The following is a 15045-nucleotide window of genomic DNA, read 5'->3' as shown; positions in this document are numbered from 1 at the left end:
GAGAGACCCAGCCCTGGGAACATTCACCACAAGCTGGTTGAAGAGCTCTTGGGCCTTCAGTGAACATTGACAGTAGCCAGGCAGTACCAGCCGTGAGCCGGGGTAGCAATGGCCCCAGGGGAGACTCCTTCTGTATGAGAAAATGAGACAGAAAAATGGGAAGGATTTTGTCTTGTGGCTTGGGTGTCAGCTCAGCCACAGTAGAACATAGCACCAAGAAGATTCCAAAAGTTCCCCTCTCCAGGCCCTGGAGTATGGACAGCATTTCTGGACTAGAGTTGGGCCAGCAGGGAACTCACCACCCTGAAGGGAAGGACGCAAGCCTGGCTGGATTCACCACCTGTGGACTGAACAGCCCGTCGGCCTTGAGTGAGTATAGGCAGTAGCCAGGTAGTGACTTGGTGGGTCTTGGGGTGGGACCCAGTGCTTTACTGCCTTTGCATCTTATCCAGCGCAGTCCCAGTTGTCGTGGCCATAAGAGTGCTTGTATCACCTCTTCCCAAGCTTCTCCCACAGCTCAGCACAGAGAGACAGACTCCATTTGTTAGGGGAAAGGAAAGAGAGGAATTAGAGTCTCCACCTGGTCATCCAGGGAATGCTTCTGGATTTTGCCCAAGACCACCAAGGTGGTACCTCTACAAGTCTGCCAGAGTCACAGTGTTACAGGACTTTGGGTGTCCCCTAATGCAGAGATGGCTGCAGGGACCAAAGATTTAGATGATCACAACACTCAATTCTCTTTTTTTTTTTTTTTTTGAGACGGAGTCTCGCTCTGTCGCCCGGGCTGGAGTGCAGTGGCCGGATCTCAGCTCACTGCAAGTTCCGCCTCCTGGGTTTACGCCATTCTCCTGCCTCAGCCTCCCGAGTAGCTGGGACTACAGGAGCCCACCACCTCGCCCAGCTAGTTTTTTTTTTTTGGATTTTTTAGTAGAGACAGGGTTTCACCGTGTTAGCCAGGATGGTCTCGATCTCCTGACCTCGTGATCCGCCCATCTCAGCCTCCCAAAGTAACACTCAATTCTCTTTAAATACTTGGAAAACTTTCCCAGAAAAGATAGGTACAAACAAGCCCAGAATGCAAAGGCAACAATAAACACCTCTTGAATAACTCTTCAAATAAACTCTTTATGCCCAATCATTGATAAACATCTACAAACATCAAGAACATCCAGGGAAACATGACCTCATTAAACCAACTAAATAAGGCACCAGGGAACCCACCTTGGATTTCCTTTATGTAATGCACACTCTTGAGTACATGTAGGTTTGACTCGATTTGTTCATATCTTTCCAGAAACACTTCTCTACATTAGCTTACGTTTGGCTTGCATTCACAAAATACCTGAACAACCATCTGCACTGTTTACAATAGCAACACAGTGGTGTGGGGGTGAAGGTGCTGATTAGAAATGGAATACTATGCAGCCATAAAAAAGGATGAGTTCATGTCTTTTGCAGGGACATGGATGAAGCTGGAAATCATCATTGTTAGCAAACTAACACAGGGACAGAAAACCAAACACCGTATGTTTTCACACATAAGTGGGAGTTGAACAATGAGAACACATGGACACAGGAAGGGGAACATCACACATTGGGGCCTGTCAGGGAGTGGGGGGCATGGGGAGGGAGAGGACAAATACCTAATATATGTGGGGCTTAAAACCTAGATGATGGGTTCATAGGTGCAGCAAACCACCATGGCACATATATTCATATGTAACAAACCTGTACGTTCTGCACATGTATCCCATAACTTAAAGTAAAATTAAAAAAAGAGAAAAGAATGAATCATGCCTACAAAATCTAGAAAATAATCTCAAAAGTACAAATCTAAGAGTTATTGGCTTTAAAGATGAAGTAGGGAGAGAGAGATTGAGGTAGAAGTTCTGCAAAATGGTAATAGAACTTTCCAAACCTAGAGAAAAATATCAATATTCAAGTACAAGGTTATAGAACACCAAGCAGATTTAACCCCAAGAAGACTACCTCAGGGCATTTAATAATCAAATTCCCAAAGGCCATGGATAAATAAAGGATTCTAAAAGCAGCAAGAGAATAGAAAGAAATAACATACAAAAGAGCTTCGATACGTCTGGCAGCTGACTTCTCGGTGAAACCTAACAGGCCAGGTCCAAGTAGCATGACATATTTAAAATGCTGAAGGAAAAAGTATATTACCCTAGAATAGTGTATCTGGTAAAAAATATCTTTCTGGCCGGGCGCGGTGGCTCAAGCCTGTAATCCCAGCACTTTGGGAGGCCGAGACGGGCGGATCACGAGGTCAGGAGATCGAGACCATCCTGGCTAACACGGTGAAACCCCGTCTCTACTAAAAATACAAAAAACTAGCCGGGCGAGGTGGCGGGCGCCTGTAGTCCCAGCTACTCCGGAGGCTGAGGCAGGAGAATGGCGTAAACCCGGGAGGCGGAGCTTGCAGTGAGCTGAGATCCGGCCACTGCAGTCCAGCCCGGGCTACAGAGCAAGACTCCGTCTCAAAAAAAAAAAAAAAAAAAAAAAATATCTTTCAAGCACGAAGGAGAAATTAAGACTTTCCCAGACAAACAAAAGCTGAGGGATTTCTTTTTCTCTTTTTTTCTTTTAATTTTTTTATTATTATTATTTTTTTGAGACAGGGTCTTGCTCTGTCACCCAGGCTGGAGTTCGGTGGTGTGATCACGGCTCACTGCAGGCTTGACCTCCCAGGCTAAAGTGACCCACCTACTCAGCCACCCGAGTAGCTGGGACTACAGATGTGCACCATCATGTCCAGCTAATTTTTAATTTTTTTGTAGTGATGGGGGTCTTGCTATGTTGTTTAGGCTGGTCTTTAACTCCTGGGTTCAAGTGATTCTCCCACCTCAGCCTCCAAAGTGTTGGAATTACAGGGGTGAGCCACCATGCCTAGCCAAGCTGAGGGATTTCATCAACACCAGACCTGTCTATTCATAGGACAGAATATTACGCAGCAATGAAAATCAATAAACTAATGCTTTTTGCAACATGGAAGAAATTCATAAACAAATTATTGAGCAAAAGAAGTCAGATACAAAAGAGCATCTACTCTATGATTTCATGTTTATAACATTTCAAAGCAGGCAAATTGAAGTCTAGAGTTTAGGAATAGATAGGTGGTAATGCTGTAAAGTAAAAAAGTAATTACTCTAAACTTTAGGACAGTAGTTACCTTGGTGGGGGTAGAGAGTTGTTTGGGATTAAGAAAGGGCCAGTAAAAGATATCTGGAGAGCTGGTAAAATGTTTTCTTTTCTGACTTGATGTTTACTCCATAATAAATTAGTTAAGCTGCATTTAAAAATGGATTTTTATATGTGTGTGATACCATAAAATGTTTTAAAAAATAAAACTACTAAAAGCAATAAATAAATAAATAAATAAATAAATGGGTTGGATGGGGCTTTATTTTAGTTGTAAAATGCAGTGATTATTTGTAGACTATAAGATCATCAAGAAAATGCTAATGCCCATAAGGTGTAGATTATTGTGAGTCAAGTATTCGAGGAGAAATAAATAGGATTTAGATGCTGAATATGCAAAGAATAAAAGATAACTCTACAAAATAAAAAATTTATAATTCTGTGCAACATTGACTTCAAAAATTTTAAAAATTCTCAATTTAAAATTGTTGTATACTACTGAGAGTTCAGTCTTCAGGGATTTTAATGCTCGGCTGCATGATTTATTAGACTGCAGCACCTAATGATTAACTATATTGTTATAGAAAGGCTACATTAGAAAGCGTAAGTAAAGTGATTCAGGAAAAATAAAGTGTTAACGGTTGAGCACTTACTTCACTCATATTGAGAACTCCCTCACCTGCTAAAATGAGTTCTGCTTGTTTGGAAATGGTCATGGGACTTTCTTATGTAGACTGAGATAGTGGGGATGGGTAAGAACCTGAGAAACTGGTAAGACCATCAAGAATGACACTGGAAGAGACTCATCAATTCATGAGGGAATAAATTTAAAGGACATACCTGGAGAATTTTGAGTAGGAAAGGAGATTGAGGGAAGCTGACATGCGAATGTTTGTGTTTAGGTACATGTGCATTTTACAAGGTTTTGCTGAGCATTACGGATATCTGTTTAATGTTTACCACATACCCCATTACAACTGCCCTACCCTACCTCAACTCATGGGCTTTCTTGAGAGGCGGAAGGAAAAACTTACATCACTTCCACTTGTTTTTGGATTATTGACTGCTGTTTCTTTAAACGCAACCTGCCTGCCTTCTTCAGTAAGATCCGCTAGGACAATATGCTAAGCGAGAGGTATTATAGTTTCAGGGATTTCAGGTGCAGTGGATGATGGAGACCAGAGGCAAACAGCACTATCACCTGCTAATGCAAAGGACAAGTGAACTGCTTGTTGAGAAGTGGTTACATGGAGGTGAACTCGATTAGATGGAGCAATGCCAGAGCACCACGCTTCCCATTGGGAAGGTCAACATTTTAATATTTTAAGAATAGAGAATTTAGCCCCATATGTGAGGGATTTCTTTACCTTGGGAATGATTTTCTGATTCTAAGAAGAATTCTGTGGTGCAAATATTAGATGATTTATCATCTTATAACCAACCTGACTTTAACATTTCTATAAATATTGGGAATGAAGACTGTCTAATTCTATAACTTTTTCTATTTGAGAAAACTAGTTACAAAGAGGAAAATAGTTTGATTTTGAAAACTCTTGATCATGATAAAATTACAATAATTTAAAGAAGAAAGAATAAAATGAGAAATGTTAACTTCATGTTTTAGAGACCATAAGAATGTATTATTCTTACTGGTAAATGATGACTGAACAAGAACAAGGTTATAAATTTCAATGAAAGGTGATTTTTAAAGGTCTATTTTAAAACAATATATTATTTATCCAAACATACATATTTACTCTTGGGATTCAAATTGCATTGGAAAGACAAAATATGACTCTATCCATCTAAGTGTTAAAGTAATTGATATCTGATCCAGAAAACTTTTCTATTAAACATTGCTAACCACAGATCTATTTCTGATTATTTATTTACTTAGCAAATAAATCTTGATATTTTCATCAAGAGAAGACAGGATATGCTGATTGTATTACTTTATTATTATTAAAATACAACCATGCAAGAATAAGAACTATGCAGAATTGCATTATTTCATTGGAATATATGAATAAAAATCTCAAGTCAAATCTTTATAAGTGAAAACATAAAAATTCTGGGGCTGGTAAATTATTATTTGTTTTATATACCCTGACTACTCTGTATGAATCAAGCCAGGTTTTTTTCTTAAATAATAAAAATGAATAGTTATACTGCTAAAAAAAAAATCAGTAATTTTTTCCTCCATGAAATATAATACAATACAATTCTATTATAGTATGACTTTAAGATTTTGGTGGGTTTTATTATATTCCTGAAACAGAAAAGGATGCACAGTAAGTTCCTGAGCATGTATAAACCTGGTTATTCTACAAGGCAGATTTGAATTTTAACTCTCCCTCATCAGTCTCATAGAAATTATATGGATAATATAATCCTATACCTGCCACTGAAGGTGAATGGATTTTCTCACGATAAATCACTGTAAAGTTAATATATAACGTGATTGGCTTATTCAATAAAATTTTTAAAAAAAATTTAAACCTAAATACATTTCAGAATGAGTTAATTTTATGCTTTTCCCCCTTGTGTCTGTTTTTCCTGTGGAAATCCCTGACATGGGTGACTGAATTTGGGGCTGGCTGGAGAGAAAATACTGCCTGGAGGAGGTCCATTGTGACTACTCTTCCTGCTCATCACTAGCACCTCTGCCAGCTTGTGCTGGGCTCACGGCACTGTCACGTGACCAGGGAACAATAAACTCAACACTATCTATGCTTGATGAAGGTGACCTAAAGTTGGGCAGAGTTTCTGAGTTGGAGGTTTGCTTGCCAGCCTCCACTGGGCGAATTAAATATGCTAGTCTCCAAGTTTTAATGATAATAATTACTTCTCCAGCAAAACTTTGATAGGTAGACTCTTCTTCCAAAATCTTCAAGGTACAGATTGTATGACCTTCATCTGTTGATTATTTATTTAGATGACTTCTATAATTTAGAAATTCTTGCATATAGCCTCCATTTCTCTTGCTGCAGTGAAAGCTTGATAATTGCATTTTATCTCTTGGAGCATCAGTATCTCTCTGGAAACATTATCTTTCTGTGGGTGGGTACAAACACATGTTTATGAAAACATCATCTGTAGCTGTCTGTGGAGAGGGGAGTGTGAGTTAGAAGAATAGATGTATGTACAAACGCTGAGTATTTTTGAGGATGGAGTAGGCTGCATGTGGATGAGTGTTTATTTGATTGAGTTAGCAAGAACTTGTTGTATACACTGTAGTTGGAGTAGGAAGCTGCCTACTTGTTATGATGCAGGGCAGATAAAGATGTTAAAGTTACCAGATTTAACAAAGAAACTCCAAATTTCAGTGGTCTAAAGAGAGATAACTGTGTTTTTTGTTCATGTGGGTATTCAGAGTGTTCGGAGGGTGACCATCTACACAGACATTCAGGAATCTAGCTCCTTTTGTTTTGCAGCCCCTTTCCATGCTTCTCTCTACTCAGCCAGAGGATGGGGAAAGACAGTTTATATACATAGGAGGGCTTTATGGGCCAGGCCTGGATGTGACATATATTATATCTGTCCGTTTTCCCTTGACCATTACTCAGTCAGAAATCTTCATCTAACTGGAAGGGAGGCTGGAAATGGATTCTAGATTTATGACCGAGGTAAAAAGAAAACAGTTTGGGCTGGGCACGGTGGCTCATGCCTGTAATCCTAGCACTTTGGAAGGCCAAGGTGGGAGGATCATGAGGTCAGGAGATAGAGACCATCCTGGCCAACATGGTGAAACCCGTCTCTACTAAAAATGCAAAAATTAGCTGGGTGTGGTGGCGTGCACCTGTAGTCCCAGCTACTTGGGAGGCTGAGGCAGGAGAATTGCTTGAACCCATGAGGCGGCAGTTGCAGTGAGCTAAGATCATGCCACTGCACTCCAGTCTGGTGACAGAGTGAGACTCCATCTCAAAATAAATAAATAAATAAATATAAAACAGTTTGGTAAACAACTAGCCAGTTTTTGCGATATTAAGTGGCAACAACCTTTATTCTCAAACTGCTCTATTTATCCTACCTAATTCTTTTAATTAGAGTCAGCCTTCTATTCCACAATTAGAGCTTTGGTTTTAGATGAACATTTTCTCTAGGAAAAGGGAAAAATATAGTCAAATGTTCATGCTAAAGTATAAGTTACTAAAGTCGAATTCTTTCTTAGGAGCAGGTATATTCTCAGCACCACCTAGAGTACTGTGTAAATAAATGTTCGCTGAATGAATAAATAGATGAACAACCGCCCTCACCCCCACCCCCACCCCAATCTCCATTGTAGATCCTCTTCTTGTCCTAAGGGTCCTGGCTTGCTGGAGCATGCAGCAAGGGAAAAATGGCAGAGTAACATAGCCAGTTGAAGAGAGGACTACGACAACTTCCAGTCTCCTCTGGAATGGAGGGGATTTATTGAGTAAGACTCAGAAAATGGCTGGGTTCACAAGTCAGCAGTCCAGCAGTAAGAGGAAATCTCAGAGAGTGGCTCTAGTTTGGGCCAACTGGTATGGTAAGGGTGGTTGGTGTACATATGAAGAAGCAACTACACCAATAAACAGAATGGAGAATCCATGTAGGTGTCTTGAGTCACTTAATGGGCCACATAAATGAATCCATGAGGTCCTCTTCAAGATACCAGAGCTGATCTCAAGTACCACCAGCCATCTGATAAGCAGCTGTACCAGCCTGCTACAGATTGAGAAGAGGATGTCTCCCTCATGTGTTCACTGATCCTTTTGGACATGGGGTATGTTTGAGGTCTACGAAAGCTAAACCAGACCACAGGGAGAAGAAAAACCCATGAAAAGGAGAAGGAAACTGGTGAATGTGGTTAGATAGGTTCTAAAGATAGACTAATTTTAGAAATGACTGGATTATATGGAGTGCCCTGGGATGAGACAGAATATATTTTGGCTCTGGGCAGAGCAAAGAAGAAAATAGGTAGGTAAAATGTATAGACTCTTATGTTTGCACATATCTACTGTGTGACTGTCTAGTCATACTGGTTGCATGAATACATGTTACAATAAACAGCTGAATAAATTTTCATCAGGATAGAAGCTTCTTAAATTCTATCTACAAGGCTGATAATAGGAGGATGCAGTAGTTTGTTCTCATGCTGCTAATAAAGACATACATAAGACTGGATAATTTATAAAGGAAAGAGGTTTAATTGACTCACAGTTCCACTGGCTGGGGAGGCCTCACAATCATGGTGGAAGGCAAAGGAGGAAGAAAGTCACATCTTACATGGCAGCAGGCAAGAGAACTTGTGCAGGGGAACTCCCATTTATAAAACCATCAGATCTTGTGAGACTTATTTACTACCACGAGAACAGTACAGGGGAAACTGCCCCCATGATTCAATTATCTCCACCTGGCCATGCCTTTGACATTTGGGGATTATTACAATTCAGGATGAGATTTGGGTGGAGACACAGCCAAAAGATATCAGAGGATTCTGGTTTTTGGAAACTGCCAAGAAAACAAAGTGTCTACTCTTCTAGGCCCTATCTGTCTTTATGTTACTTACTTCTTAGTTGTTACCTTTGGCTACTGATACAGCTCTAAGTACCTCTCTGCATCTTCTGGGAGAAGCATCCAGAGCTAAAAATAACACCTGACCTTTCCTCTTCCCATGCTGTGTGCCCTCAGCCACCTTGGAATTGCCTAGGGGAAAGAGTTATACCTCCGAGACTGTGCACATATGGTTAGTAACAGTTGTTTCACCATTATTCCAGCAATGGCTTTGGGGAAACCCTTTAATAATTTGCAACAGAGGTAAATAATGTCACCAATGCAGTAGCATTGTTAAGCCAAAGCACAATTTCCACAGAGCAAAGAACTTTATCAGTCCCAATGAAACTTAAATTCTAGACTCCTTTCTCTACCTCACGTTCCTCCTCCAGAAGCTGTCTTTTCTATCAAGATTCTCATATAGCACTAGCATATTCTAGCAGTTAGTAATTATAAAATAATAGAAACAATCATTAGTAACTTATAATTATCTTCTCTCCCAAAGTGTAAGATTCTTTAGCATGAATCGTCTTGCCAACAGATCATAATTCATCTTGATAACAGGTTTGATGGAATTACATGAGACATGAGTCTGGCTCATTAATGTTATTATTGTTTTTAAACTCTTGGCAGTGGTGCTTCTGAACTATTAATTAATCTTCATGACTGCTCTGTGAAATAGGTTAAATATAACTAAATTTATTCTACCAGAAGAGAAATTGGCAAACTGGTGATCTCCTCAATGAATTTCTCTCTTCATTACCAATGGATCTGGGGGTGGAACGGAAATAACTGAATCGGACTCATTTTTCCATAATGCTAGATAGATATGACTTTTATGTGCTGCTACTATGTGCCCTCCAAAAAAATCCTTTAAATATCCATAAGAGTAATGAATAATTTGTAGCAATTAACAAAAAATATGAGTTCGAAGACTTTTTTTTTAACCTACTTTTTTATGAAATGCTCAATCAGCACAAATTGTTACTATGGCCTGTATTGTGCTTTCTTCTCTTCCCTTTCTCTGCCCTCAAATTACCATTGTTCCTTAGGGATTTCCTATTCAGTCATCACTAGTGGGATTTATTTAACATCTTTCTTTTGAAGAGCAAGAGGGAATGTGGAGAAAAATATGAAATCCATAGGACCCACATTTAATGTTTTTGTCACATGGAAATAGTGTAGCTTGATGGCATGTTCATGGGTTCACATCCAAGGCCTAATTTGCTGTGCATCTTTGGAAAAGCTATGTGTCTTCTCTGGTTACTGTTTTCTTGTTCCTAAATGGGAAGCACCTTATCTCATGGATTATGAGAATAACAAGAGATAATGAATGTAGAGTGTCTGGCGCCTTAAAGGTGATAATAATAGAGTATATTATTAACATTATAATTCAGTGACTCAGCCCCAAAGTTCTGAGAGAAGGGATGAAGGGGCCTGAATAGAAGGATGCAATATCAGGTGTATGCATTTAGAGATTTTCTTAACATGGGAGTCATTGTCGAGTAGTTCCTAATTTAGCGCCAAAAAAAATCCTCCCCTTAAACTAAAATAACATTTGATGCACAGTAGGTAGTACAAAATATTTTTTGCATGAATGAATGAGAACAAGTGATTTCCAAAGATGAAAAAGAGAAAAAACATCATACCAGTGGTTGTGACTACTGTGGGACCCTTAGCTCTCCAGATCTCATTTGAATACCAGTGATTCAAGAGCATAAGGAGAGAAGGTTTGAGGTATGAGATAGATGGGGGAAAAAGTAGAAATAGTAGGGACTGGAAAAATAATCCATCAGCAGAAAAATACTATAATCATCTGATTATCCTTTACCAATAAAGGATAAAGGAAAGATAGCATTTTACCACAGGTCATTCCTCCATTTTTTTAAATGTTAGATTTTCTAGGTTTTATCCCCACTTCTTAAAATATAGAAAGAAAGTACAAGAAATATTGTGCTAGAACTATAAGGCTAGCCCTATTAAAACCTTAAAAATTACTTTCCATTTCAAGTCATCAGATTAAAACAGCGTACTCCTAAAACAGAAGCAATAAACTAATAAACAGAAAGAACCCTGTATTTGTTTTATTGGAAACAAAATATCAGCTGATAACTCAAAGATATTGAATCTTACCTGTGTAGATATACTCTGCATATGTAGGATGAGTTTTTGTGAAAACATCTTTTACTTTTTCTATTTTATCAGCTCTTATTTTTGTCGCAAATGGTGTGTACATAACTGAGAAAGATTCAGCTCTGGTGATGGCTTCCTCAATCATGGCCTAAGATGAAACAAACAACCCATTTGGCATCAATAACAATATATGACTTTTTAAGAATGTAAAAAATATAATTACCTTTATGGATGACTTAAAAATCTATATACTGTACTGCAAAGATAACATATTTTGGTCTTGAATATTCATTAGAACAAAATTTTAATTAGTTCTGGAAATACTATTTCATATTAAGAAAACCAATTAAATGAAGGAAGTTTGTAAACAGGCACCTCTAAACTGAGCTTGTTTTAAGATAAAAATATAAATTCTATTTCCTAAGGTGTCATTTTTTTTACTTGATTTTAAAAGTCAAATTCTTAAGTCTGACATAATTAACTTACTCTTGAGCAGACATTGGTGAGCAATTTGTATATGGAGAGATTTCTTTTAAAAAATAAATTAAATATCTAAAGTATATTCTGTAAATAACACGGCAAATTAGACAGACGGTATTTTTTGTTTTCTTTTTCCAATACCTGGGAAAGCCTTTTGGAATTAAAAATATCCTTCCTCAGCTTCCTCCTAGAAAAGCTTCCCTTCCCTCCAGATCACAAGAGCAGTTTAGGATGGTTTTGGCTATTTAAGAATTTCTTTACATCATTTTTGCTCATGTACCATTCTTGATAAAGCCCTGCCATCATCCTCAGCTTCCTGTTTTAAATAGGTCCATTACTATTTGTAACAGACCTAAAAGAAAGTTATGTGAAGTTTTAAGAGGAATTTGTTCCTTTCCTACAACTTTTCCTTCTAATGAGGCTTGCACATTGAATAAAATGTGGAAGTGTCTATGGTTACCTCAGTTTTTTAATATGGCATAAAAGCATATTATAAAACAATCCATTTTTATTTATAGGAATGAAATTCTCCCAGACAAATAAGGTGCCAAAAACAATAAGGAAAAACAATAGATATAAGCTTCTCAACAGAGAAAAAACCATTTAACAAATGATAATTTACATTATTACCATCATAGTATTTTGAAAACAAGTTTTCCATTGATAATAAAAGCAACAAGGAGTTGATTTTAAACTGAGAAGTCTAAATAAACTTGTTCATTGCTTACTTCATTTCTTAGTGACTTCGAATGCCTCTATGATCATCTACATTGCTTGTAAAAGAGCAGTTTTGCAATAATTTTCTGGATGCAAAGGGTCTTCCTTTCTCTGAGATTAGCTTTAAAATTATGTAAAAATTAGTGGACAAATTTCTCAATGAAATTCAACAAATTATTGGATAATTGAATGCTAGAACTTACATTGCCTTCAACATTGTCCTGTTCAAGTTCAAGGAACTGAATGGGGAACAGAAAATACATAGCAGTTCTTCCAAACCCAGAGCCAGCCCTCAGATGGAGTTAGTGATGGAGTGCATGGCAAATAAAGGAAGAGACAAGGAATTGCTGAATGTGGAGACCTGGATGCCAGCTTTGGAAGGCTACTGGGGATAATGCAGGCAGCAGGTCTGGGATTGAGTTGTGGATTAGGAATTCAAATAAGGTGTTTAGGCACCAAGTATTAGTCCTTCAGCAAAAATGAAGATCCTTTATACTGAGGAGGAGGAATAATTCCTCCAGTTTGGTGCTTACCTATGTTCACTGCTGGAACTGATTCTGGGATGGCCTGTCCAGACCATCAGGCGTGTGGTTGCACAGGCATGTGTGCAGTGATGTGCCAAGGACGAAAGCTGCTCTAGACCTCAGTTCTAAGGTCATGGCTGACTTTACTGCCTTTGTAAGCTGTTGGTTCCCGTATCAGTCTCCTAGGGTTGCTACAACAAAGTACTACTGACTGGGTGCCTTAAACAACAGAAATTTATGTTCTCACAGTTCTGGAGACAGAAAGTCCAAGACTGTGGTGTCAGCAGGGTTGGTTTCTTCTGAGAGTCTCTCTACTTGGCTTGTAGATGGCTGTCTTTCCCCGTGTCTTCACATGGTCATTCCTCTGTGTGTGTGTGTGTGTGTGTGTGTGTGTTCTAATTTTCTCTTTTTATAAGCATGCACTCATGTTGGATTAGGGTTCACTCTAAAGCCCTCATTTTAATGTAATTACCTGTTTAAAGATTCTGTCTCCAACTGTGGCTGAGTGTGAGCTAATGGAATGTAGTCTCACTATGAGGTACTAGGGGTTAGGACTTCAACAGATGAATTTTGGAGGCATACAATTCAGCCCGTAACAGTTTCTAACTCATAAACAGCTTTCTGATGGTCTCTGAATATCTTGCTGAAGGGTATTTTGCTTTAATTTCTGGATTAAAAAATTTAGCAAAGGTACCTAATCCTCCAGTTTGCTTCCAGAAAGACATTAGCGATATCCTAGTCAGGCCAGGATAGAAGAAAACACTCTCTCCACCCCATTTCTTTTCCAACTGCTGGCAGCTTAAGTGACTGCTGGCAGGGTAGCTTGGCGAAGCCATCTCACAGTGGGGATGGTAAGACTCGTGCCCAAGAACCTACACCAGCTTTTTAAAAAGTGGCAGAAGTGTAGGTTTTCATGTGGCAGCTTGATCTGCTCGTTGAAGGATCTGTACTCTTGGCTTAATGCTCAAGGTGTTGCCTTTGGGCCTTAACAGGGCTCTCACTTAGGAGGGTATGCGCTGGAGAGTGGCCTCCCTCTTTCTCCACTGAGAACCAATAGAGATGGGTTCTTCCATGGATTCTGCCCTCCAACCTGAAGATGATGGGTAAGGAAGTGGGTGAGTAAATAGAGAGAGTATGTAATTTACAAATAGAAATTGTATTCTCCATGGAGATGTTTCTTAAAGGAAATTATCATAGCCCCAGGAAGAAATAGTACAACATAGAGTAGAAATGAGAATACAGATGACCCTTGCACCGGATCCTGAAACATCCTTTTGTGTTTTAATGTACTAATATTTCTTATTCTTCTAGAGACAGACAATCTTGACGCTGTGAGCCTATCCTACGTTGCTGTTGTAAAGAAATAGAGTAATATAACATATATATAACATATATAACATATATATTTTAGCATTATTGGTATTGAATAGCATCATTGAAGAACTAATTAGTGAAATAATCCAGAAAAAACTTAGCCTTTCTGTTTAATTAAAATAGTAGGATTTTTTTTGACTGTTTGTGTTTAGACACCAAAGATTAAATTTTCATTTTGTGTTGATAATAATTTGGCAATTTAGAGTTGGACTTGTCTTTTTAAAGAGTCTAATATGTGTAAATTAAAAAATTATACTTAAAAACTAGAAAGATTTGATATAATCATAGACATTAAAATATAAAAGATAGATTTTAATTTACTTTTTATAAACAAAGATTTTCCTTGATTTTGCAAATAAAGGAAGAGACCAGACAAGGAATTTCTGGTTGTAAAAAATAAGCTATACTTAAAATGGAAGCAGATTTCAAATGATACTTCTTAATTTGACATAAATATTCTGTAATTGAATCATTCTTTCTGGACCTGTGAACTTCTCTGATGTCAGTAAATGTTGCACGTGTGCAGAGAATGGAGAAAACAATCAGTCCTTGTGCCTTGTTGTTAAATGTACATTGCTGTTAATTATGTTTTCTCTGCTGTTACTCAAAAATAAGCTGTGAAATTAAGTGTTTACATTTGGGAGTTAATAACTCTCTATTGTTACTCTCACATTTATCAAGTTTTAAAGCCAAGTTACAAAAACCAAGAGTGTATGTGGGCAGCTCATTTTCTCTACAAACAGTAACTTATAATAATTTCTCCTTGTACTGTAGCTAAGTAAAAAGAACCCCTTGCTACCTTAGAAATCAACTTGTCCAGGATGACTGTACAAGAGAGACCACGGGAGAGAAAGGAGAGATATTCCATCCAGAGGAAAAGAAAAGCAATAAAAGTAGAGGGAAACATGACCAGCAAAAAAGAAAGAAACAAAATTTGTCTCCCTCATCTAAACTCAAGAGGGCCGATTCTTCCTGGTAAAATTTTAAAAGCACTCAACGTAGCCAGAATTAAGCTGGCAGAGACTATAAACCTCAAACATTTTCGAGATGGTAGAATTATGTAACTTTCTTTTTTTTCTGTTCTTCTTTTCTCCCCTCCCCTCCCCTCCCCTCCCCTCCCCTCCCCTCCTCTCCTCTCCCCTCC

At 38.3% G+C, this 15045-nt stretch overlaps 1 protein-coding gene across 1 annotated transcript in view; it reads right to left on the bottom strand.

The window, feature by feature from the left end:
* The window catches only part of SPATA16 (spermatogenesis associated 16), a 262274-nt gene that overhangs the window by 57374 nt on the left and 189855 nt on the right, over window positions 1–15045 (bottom strand). The window contains exon 6 of the mRNA XM_037988555.2: window positions 10807–10954. Within this exon, the coding sequence (XP_037844483.2) occupies window positions 10807–10954 (148 nt within the window). The remainder of the gene's footprint in view (window positions 1–10806; window positions 10955–15045) is intronic.

The sequence above is a fragment of the Chlorocebus sabaeus genome, chromosome 15 (assembly GCF_047675955.1).
Source record: "Chlorocebus sabaeus isolate Y175 chromosome 15, mChlSab1.0.hap1, whole genome shotgun sequence".
NCBI classification, from domain to species: domain Eukaryota; kingdom Metazoa; phylum Chordata; class Mammalia; order Primates; family Cercopithecidae; genus Chlorocebus; species Chlorocebus sabaeus.
This window is presented reverse-complemented; position numbering and strand designations above follow the sequence as displayed.